Source organism: Drosophila guanche, unplaced genomic scaffold, assembly GCF_900245975.1.
Source record: "Drosophila guanche unplaced genomic scaffold, DGUA_6, whole genome shotgun sequence".
In the NCBI taxonomy this organism is placed as follows: domain Eukaryota; kingdom Metazoa; phylum Arthropoda; class Insecta; order Diptera; family Drosophilidae; genus Drosophila; species Drosophila guanche.
In genome coordinates this window covers 57,917-67,852 of record NW_022995774.1, presented here as the reverse complement: position 1 = coordinate 67,852, position 9,936 = coordinate 57,917, and the positions used below count along the sequence as shown (strand labels likewise).

Here is a 9,936-nt window from a genome sequence, read left to right as displayed (position 1 = left end):
AAAACAAATATAAGCTGCGGGACGGGGTAGGTTTAGCCGCTGCAAATTTATTTATTTATTCTGGCTATTCATTATTATGATTCAATTGGATCCCAATTTGGTGATCTAAAAGATATGGTCCTTCCCTACGGAATGGCGTTTTTAGTTTTCTTTTATCTACAAAATTGATATTTGAAAGGTTTTTGCCCCTTTGGCGGGGCCGGAAGGGGGCGGGGCTAATTTTTTAAATACACTTGTAACAGTGTGAGCATGCAGAAGTCTGGATGCAAAATTTGGTGGCTCTAGCTCTTATAGTCTCTGAGTTCTAGGCGCTCACAAGACGGACGGACAGACGGCCATTCCGTAGGGAATGACCATATCTATCAGATTACCAAATTGGGATCCGATTGGATCATTATTATAGCCACAATGAAGAAATTAATTTCAAGTGGCCCACCCCGTCCCGCAGATTATATTTGTTTTTTTTTTTACCTTCTCTCATTCAAACTCTTCTTCTGCATTATTCGGCCTCCGCCTCTGCCGTCGCTCTGCCTTTTTTTAACCCACGCCGTCCCGCAGCTTATATTTGTTTTTTTTTGTTTGTGTGCGGGCGCTGCCTCTGCCGTGAGTTTTCAGTGTGTGGTTCTAGGGAAGGGGAGCGAGCTAACGGAGAGTGTTGGCGTGAGAAGTGTTGTAGATTACAGATGAGGAAAATATTTTAAATTTGACAAATTACCGCTAAGGTAAAGATGTAGAACTGAGTTCCGGGTATAAAAGTTGTGACGTGTAAGAAGCGTCTCAAACTTCCCTTCTCGTTTTTATGTATATAGGTGCATTAACTAGGCGTCGTTTAAGATATTGCTCATTAAAATCTATGGAGAAAAGGCTGATCTAAAATTGGTCATGACTGATAGGACTGATGGAAGTCCTACAATCATATTTTCCAATAGTCATCTAACTCGTGTTGACCCCGACGTGATCAAATTATGAGCAGTGAGCTTTAACACTAGCTGATGAATTTGTGCGAATTATTTAAGGGAATACATTTCTTTTATTTCATAGTTTAGGTTCAAAGGTATTACAGAAATCATGGGTGTTTACTGTCTTTAACTGTAGTGTACAATGACGAATACACCGTGTAATCAACAGTTTAATATGCATGGATACACGATTCTTTCAAAACATTGATACGAATTAAGATATGCATAATACTGCTTAGGAAAGCTTTCCAGGAATGATTTTATTTTCTCGTATTATACACTTGGACTCACTTACATTTATTATTGTAATGAGTAAAAAAAAACATTCTCAAAATAACCAGAAAAAATGTTGATAAATCATAATTTATTAAAGTTCCAACTAAATATGCAAGAGTACGTCCGTCCTATTAAAACTAACTTTAACTTTTAAGTACCCCCATTGCATGAGCTTTATGAACTGATTTTAAAATAGCAAATTAAGGCTCAAACTTAGCTTGAAGCGATTCCCGTCTCCGGGCATTGGACATTTGTCTACTATTATTAGCGATGCTGTTGTTAAATTGCACCAAACGCGGCTTCTCCTGTGATACAGCAGCAGCAGCTTGGTTTTTTGGACCAACCATAAAAAAAGTATGCACCCTTGGTTTATCATACTTCACGGGTATTTTATCAAAAACTTTATTAGTTTGTGGTTCATTTACTGCGTTGTCGAATTTTGGCGTATTTTGATGCCAGTTAGTACCATTTGGCCGAAGCCTGGCAGGAATCATATGAGACTTTAGCTCCAGTTCCTGAGTATTATAAACTTCACAGTCCACCTGCATTAACATAATATCGCCATTGCTGGTGGGATCGCCTGTAGGCAAGAGTAATGACATTTTAGGTCGCTCACTGTTATTATAATTGGATGCTGGCAGTAGTATGTGGTCCGTGTTAAAAGAAAGCACATAAAATGTATCATCTCTTCTTTTTATACCATTTAACAATGATATGTGTTCTTTTTTACTGTTAAATGCTTTATTTATATTGGAATTTATTTTCTTTCGTCGTTTATCCTCAACATCAGGATTATAATCGTGCATATCCATGTATATTTTCCGTTTTCCCTTGTTGTGTTGACTGTGAATTTCAGGTTTCAACTCAATGTAATCTTTTGATAATTTAAACCCGTGTGGGTTGTTTTTCTCATCAGTAAAAAGCGAAGACATGTTTAAATTTAAAAAAGGATTGCTGTTAGCCCATTTACGTAAATTCTGGGATATTTGGAAATAGTCAGATTGGTTAACTGCAGAATTAGAGCCGTTGCAATTACCATTGTACTTTTTCATTAATGAGTACGCCAGTGGTGGCGGGTCATTGCCCAAATCTTTTTTTGATGTATTTTTGGTATTGTCTTTAGCTATGCTAACAGTTAAGTTACGCCTAGCTGGACTTAAAAAATGCAATGGTGGAACTGACATTTCATCCAATTGACTCTTATTCTGGATAATTTTGTCGCCATACTCTTCTTCAGTTGCTACCCAAAGCAGACGACGACCAACAACCGTAGGGTCCGTAGATACAACAGAATCTAGTATTCCACCATCGTCATCAACGTTTTGCTTGGTAAGGAATGATTGAAAATTCCCAGCATTCATAGTTACCATAAAAGCCATGGCAAATAACACAGCAACATTTCTTTTAACAGTTGCTGCATTAATTTTCCGGTTTGAAAATTTTGGCTTAGGTGCGATTTTTACGTGGTGTGGCTCGTTCCTCGCTGCAGAACTTAAAGATTGAAGTACAATTTCACTTGAGGTGCCGCTGCGACACTTGCATGTTTTTGCAAACGTGACTAACTGGGTGCGCAATGTTGTGTTATCCTGTATAAAAAAAAGAAAATATTAACTTTCAAAATCAATCTAGACACTTTTGGATACAAAATTCTTAAATTCAGGATATTAGCTAATACATATATCCCTAAACTCTTTAAGTACCGGGTATAAAGATAACACTACCCGACACGATCTTTCCTCAAGAAACGAAACCCACTTTTTATGAAATATATGGGTCTTATAAATAGTCTGAAAAAAAAATTTTGTTTTCTATGGCAGAACTCTTTTTTTTATGAAATTTTAAAATCTGGTATTTTTGTTTAAGCTTTTTTTTCAGAGGTAGCGGTTTGTTTTTCACCATAACTTAAGTATCTAAGATCTGGTTTGTTTATCTGAAAAGCTGATTGGTGCAGCTAAAAAGTCAACCCAAACATTTTGTGGTTTTACCGTCCGGGAAACATTAAGCTTTAACATGCACAAATTTTGATGTTGCAGGGATAACAGTAACACAAAGCTCAAACATTTGTTAAGCCATTTAAACAATGTCCCAAAAGATAAAGAAAAAATGGGTTCTGCCCAGATTTACTACTAGGTACCGGGTATAAAAGTAGTGACGTGTTTTAAAGAAAAGCTTAGATCTTAAAACATGGAAAATTATCAGTTTTTTTTTTTTGGGACATTTTTATAACCGGTACTCGAAGAGTAAATAGGGTATATTGTATTTGTGTGGAATAACGGTTGTATGTAACGCACAGAAGGAAGCGTTTCCGACCCCATAAAGTATATATATTCTTGATCAGCATCAATAGCCGAGTCGATAGAGCTATGTCTGTCTGTCTGTCTGTCCGTCTTGTTTTGTCGGCTAGTTCTCAGAGACTATAAGAGCTAGAGCCACCAAATTTTGCATCCAGACTGCTGTATGCTCACACTGAAACCAGCGTATTTCAAAAATGAGCCACGCCCCCTTTCGCCCTCGCAAAAGGTCGAAAACCTCCCAAATCTACAATTTTGGAGATAAAAGAAAACTAAAAACGATATTCTGTAGGGAATGACCATATCTATCAGATCACCAGATCTATCCATGGGATCCGATTGGATCATTATTATAGCCACAATGAAGAAATTAATTTCCAGTGGCTAAACCCACCCTGCCCCACAGCTTTTGTTGTTCGTTTCACATTCTTTCATTCACACTCTGCTTCTGCTTCATTTGGCCTCTGCCGTCCCTCTGCCTCTGCCTTTGCCGACTTTTAACCCACCCCGTCCCGCAGCCTATATTTGTTTGGGTTGCAGTGTGTGGGTTTAGGGAAGGGGGGCGAGCTAACGGAGAGTGTTGGCGTGAGAAGTGTTGTAGATGTAGATGACAAATGAAGAAAATATGTAAAATTTGACAAATAACCGCCAAGGTGCAGATGTAGTACTGAGTGCCGGGTATAAAAGTTGTTTTGAGTTAAAGTCCAAAATTGGTAAAAACCGCCGTAAAAATAACAGAATAACATATCATAAATATTATTATAACATATAAAGTTGCAGGGTATAATTTTTTTGTACTTTTTCTGAGTTTTTAATACCACACAGAAATCATTAGTTTTGCATATAAAAACTGCTAGGGCCACAAAGTGTTTTAGTACACTTTAGAAAAATTTATAGATGCCATTTATCATAATGGCACTGTTCTTTACAACCAGATCTGAGATACTTATGATTTGTGAAATAACGAGCCGCTACCTCTGAACAAGCATTAACAAAACAAAAGTTTTTAAAAAATCTTAAAAGTTCTGCTATAGTGAAAACCTATATTAATTTATAAATTTTGTATACCCGGTAGGATTCCCTACGGAATGGCGTTTTTAGTTTTCTTTTATCTTCAAAATTGTAGATTTGGGATGTTTTCGCCCTTTTGGGGTGGCGGAAGGGGGCGTGGCTCATTTTTAAAATACACTTGTAACAGTGTGAGCATACAGAAGTCTGCAGAAGACAGACAGACATGGCTCTTCGACTCGGCTATTGATGCTGATCAAAAATGTATATGCTTTATGGGGTCGTAAACGTTTCTTTCTGTGTTACATGCATTCACTTTGTGCACAAATACAATATACCCTATTTACTCTTCGAGTACCGGGTATAAAAAAATCAAATAAAAAATTTCGACTTTTCCCAAGTTTTTTAGGTCAACATTTCGTAAAAAATACTGCACGAAAATCAACGATTTTACATTTCAAAGCTTTTCATTTCCCAAAAGATAAGCTAAAACCACAAGGTGTTCGGATTCTTTTAATTTTGTATCTGCATCAATCAGCTTTTCAGGTAAACAAAGTTCTTTACAATCAGAAGTAAGATACTTGAGTTTTGCGAAAAAACAGACCGCTATCTCTGAAAAACCGTTACAAAAAAATAGGACTTCAAATTCTTCAAAAAAATACCATATTTCATTAAAATAAATGAATGCCCGATATCTATCAGAACGAGAAGGGACGTGAGACGCTTCTTACGAGTCACAACTTTTATACCCTGCACTCAGTACTACATCTGGACCTTAGCGGTGTTTGGTCAAATTTTACCGTTTTTCTTCATTTGTCATCTACATCTACAACACTTCTCACGCCAACACGCTCTTCGTTAGCTCTCCCCCCTTCCCTAGACCCACACACTGCAGACTCGCGGCAGAGGCATCGGCCGCACACAGCAGAAGCAGAGTGTGAATGAGAGAATGTGAAAAAAACAACAAAAGCTGCGGGACAGGGTGGGTTTAGCCACTGTATATTAATTTCTGGGTATAATAATGATCCAATCGGATCCCAATTTGGTGATCTGATAGATATGGTCCTTCCCTACGGAATGGCGTTTTTAGGTTTATTTTATCTTCAAATTGTTTGGCGTTTCGCCCTTTTGCGGGGGCGGGGCTCATTTATTAAATACACTTGTAACAGTGTGAGCATACAGAAGTATGGATGCAAAATTAGGTGGCTATAGCTTTTATGGTCTCTGAGATCCAGGCGCTCAACAAGACGTCCAGACGGACGGACAGACAGGCATGGCTCAATCGACTCGACTATTGATGCTGATCAAGAATATATATGTATACATTATCTGGTCGGAAACGTCTCCGTCAGTGTTTTACATAGATCAACTTTGTGCACAAATACAATATACCCTATTTACTCTTTGAGTACCGGGTATAAAAAGTCGGTTTGGTTTCTTGAGGAACAAAAAAGTTACATTTTGTCGAGTAGTTTAATATATATTAAGTTAATAGTACAGTGAACCTTACTTACTCCTTTTAGCGTATGGTTTTCTCGTTCAAGTTTGGTTATTCGAGTTTCCAAAGACACAACGTACTCCTTCTTTTTTTTCCGGGATAAGGAGGCAGATTCCCGATTCTTAATCATACGCTGCTGTTTTTTATATATCTTTTCTTCTATTGACACGCTATTGGAGATTTCAGGTTTTACGCCACCTTGTGGGTGCATTCTCCCATTATGGCACATTCGATTAACACATGGTGAATCTGTCTGTTTATCTTTTATTTCATCGTGCAAAGCTTTTGATGTTTTTGAATTTACCGTTTTTATTACCAAATTAGGAACTTGCGCGTTGCAGCCCCCAACTTTTAAATTTTTTTTTCCATTCAAGTTAATCTTTTGCATAAGTGCTTTGTAGTCATGAGAAGAGAGAAATATTGTTTTCGGCTTGACAGCATTTGCCGTGGTACCTTGTACTTGTTCAGCAGCTAAAGAATTTTGTGTTTGTGATGCTACAATATTAATTGGCTCAATGTTGGCGACAGTTGGTTCAATGTTAGCTACTTTTGATTTTAATTGTGCGTTTTGCTGTTTACAACTATCGATTGCAGATAAAATATTTATATCAGATATACAGAATTCATTCCTACTCGTTTCATCACTTTTCGAGTTAAATTTTTGTATAGCCTGCATGGCCGACTCAACGTCAATATGATCGAGAGGTTTGGTGTGTGATGCATCAGATATATCGCTTTGTACTCCACTTGTCGAGCTACCGCTAGAACTGCTACAACTTCCTGTGGGTGACGGCGTATTACGTTCTTTCGAATAGCGTAATATATTATCGCATCTGAGCTTAGAAACGTTATCATCATTAAGAAAGCTAATAAAATCTTCGAAATTTTCCGGATCCTCGGCAGACGATGTGGAAGCAGTTCGATTACCTGGGGCAAGCGGAGCAGCGAACGGTGAGAGTGTGTCTAAATTGTAATCCAAATCATGGATTTGCTGATTTGATCCGTGATACATGCCACAAAATATATCACTGTGAACTGCAGGTAGTAATGCACTCAAGTCCAAGGAAGAATCAATATGCGGTACTGATGGGTTTAACATATCGTCGAAAACACTGTGGTTAAGCTCATAATCAATCGAAGATGGCTCCATCAACGATAAACCGCCTAAAAATTAAAAAAAAATATATATATATAATAAATAAAAGAATTATAGATGATAGTTTTATAGACGGTACTCGAAGAGTAATCGGGGTATATTGTAGTATATATCAGGGTAGCTGTAGATGACATATGTAGAAACAATGTAAAATTTGAAAAAAAAAAAACCACTAAGGTACAGATGTCCTATACTCAGTACCGGGTATAAAAGTTGTGACGTATTTTATGTATGTACATACATACATAAACCAGACCATTCGTACAGCTCCAGTTAAAATCCAACACAGGTAAAACAATGTATTTAATGCAAATATTAACGAGATGGGACGTGTGAGACGCTTCTTACGCGTCACAACTTGTATACTAGGTACTCAGTACTAAATCTGTACATTAGCGGATATTTGTAAAATTATATATATATTTTTTTATCTGTCTACATCTACAACACGCTTTAGCTCGCCACCCTTCCCTAGACCACTAACCAAATAGTATTTGGTTAGTGCCTAGACCCACACACTGCAGAGTCACGGCAGAGGCAGATACGTGGCTATAATAATGATCCAATCGGATCCCAATTTGGTGATCTGATAGATATGGTCCTTCCCTACGAAATGGCGTTTTTAGTTTTCTTTTATCTTCAAAATTGTTTGGGTTTTCACCCTTTTGAGGGGTCGGAAGGGCTCATTTTTTAAATACACTTGTAACAGTGTGAGTATACAGCCATATGGATGCAAAATTTGGTGACTGTAGCATTTATAGTCTCTGAGATCCAGGCGCTCAACATGACGGACGGACAGACAGACATGGCCAATCGACTCGGCTACTGATGCTGATCAAGAATATATATGTATACTTTATGGGGTCGGAAACGTTTCCGTCTGTGTTACATACATCCAATTTGTGCACAAATACAATATACCTTATTAACTCTTCCAGTACCAAGTATAAAAAGGATGCATTAAACTATATTTTGAGTGATAATTGGCATCCATGTAACATTCCATTTGGTCAAAATTCGAAGGCAAACTTGACCCAGCCAAAAATATTATAAAGGAGAATACGGAAGCCCAACATTTCAACGAGGGAGCTATTGCAACCGGTACTGCTTGTAGGCGAGGTCAATATTAATTCATGGGGCACCAATACCTTGGGGGAAAGATTGTTTGTAGTGCTTTTGTCATCATAAAGCCTAATGTCGCATACAAAAAATTGCATTGTCCATGTTACCTTTAATATGTGAATTTTACTTAAGGAATCTGACGGCTGTACGAATAATTTATGTGCGAAAAGAAAATGTATTTTTTGCGTAAGTTAATTTTAATAAGGATACCATAGAAGAAAATTAAAAACTTTTTTCATAAGCATATAGAAGATATGTTGATCTTAGATACAAAATCAACTTTTTCTGATTACGTTGACCGTACGCCAAGTTATAGGTGTTCAGACTAGGGTGATGATGGTGTACGAATAATATGTGTAGATTGTAGTGTATGTTTCTATGTTATGTGCATCTGTACATATACACATTAATGCAATGAAATCAGTTCAAGAAAATTGTCAAACTTACTATAAAAACAGTCATTATCGTCCATGATATTTTTTGTACATATGTAGAATCAGGCACCGTCCGAATTTATTTGAAACATATCAAGTTTGTCTACGAAAGCAAAAAAACGTAGTGATGCAAAAATATATTGTTTGAAAATGTATAAGAAAATCGATATTTAGATTTTGGAGTTGAGCTATCGAGTTAAGCCTAGTACTCAGATTGAAAAGCCAAGTACTCAGATTGAATGACACGTTTGCTAGAAAACAGTGCAATATAATTATCTAGCGGCAGAGTGTGACCAAAGGTGAAAACCGCTTTCCGTACGGTTCTTGGAAAGCTGGTGCACTTCAGGTTCCACTTCAGCGGCATTTTTTCCTCCATTTTATTGACACTTTAATCTCTGGTTGCTAGGTACCATGATGAAATTACTAATAGGTGAAGGATTCAAGACAGTGCCTTCTCATTCGAGGAACACCTGCACATGGTGAAATCATTGTGAAAATACTAATAAACGTTTGCTATCTCTCTCTAGCGCTTTCCTCTCTGAGAGCTGAGAGAGCGTGGTGAATAAGCAGGTACTCCTCCACTCATGGTAGAATTACTAACAAGGTGGCGTCGTCAGCTGAGTGGAGGAGCACCAGCTTATTCACCACGCTCTCTCGGCTAATTACTAAATTCACCATGACTCGAATGAGAAGGCACTGTGGTGAATCCGTCACCTTGTTACTAATTTCACCATGCCTCCACTCAGCTGACGACGTTGCCTATTAGTAATTCTACCATGCTAGGTACCATCGCCCTGACATGTTGAGCCGCATAAACTATCACATTATATTCCTCTTCTTATATCTCTTATACTAGCCTACCTCTCCCGTAGTTAATTTCATTTTATTTTTGTCTTGTTTCTGATTTCGTTAATTTTGCTTGCTTAGCTATAGTTTCTCTAGTGCGGTTGGTCGTAGCTCTAATTTTCCTCGAATATTAGCCTAGCATCTATCTTTCCTGCATGTTCGCGACCGGTTAGGCTAATCGCTCCACGCGTCATGCGGCAGCGCCCCTGGGTTTGGCTTGGCATTGCATTGACCACTTGATGGTGCAGTCATTGCATATCAACGTCCAGATATATATAAAACATAAATATATTTGCCGAGCTGCTAGAAACATACCATCCAATACCACTAAATACTATCGGCTGAT

General features: G+C 37.7%; 1 protein-coding gene across 1 annotated transcript; it reads right to left on the bottom strand.

Annotated features, from left to right (window-relative positions):
- Positions 1-1,293: 1,293 nt before the first annotated feature.
- LOC117591340 (cyclic AMP-dependent transcription factor ATF-6 alpha) lies at positions 1,294-8,885 on the bottom strand. Its single transcript, XM_034284566.1, has 3 exons — positions 8,758-8,885; positions 6,049-7,196; positions 1,294-2,821 (listed from the first exon to the last, which is right to left on the bottom strand). Exons 1-3 carry the CDS (start codon positions 8,780-8,782, stop codon positions 1,436-1,438), a joined length of 2,559 nt encoding a protein of 852 aa, XP_034140457.1. The 5' UTR covers positions 8,783-8,885; the 3' UTR covers positions 1,294-1,435.
- Between the last annotated feature and the right edge of the window lie 1,051 nt (positions 8,886-9,936).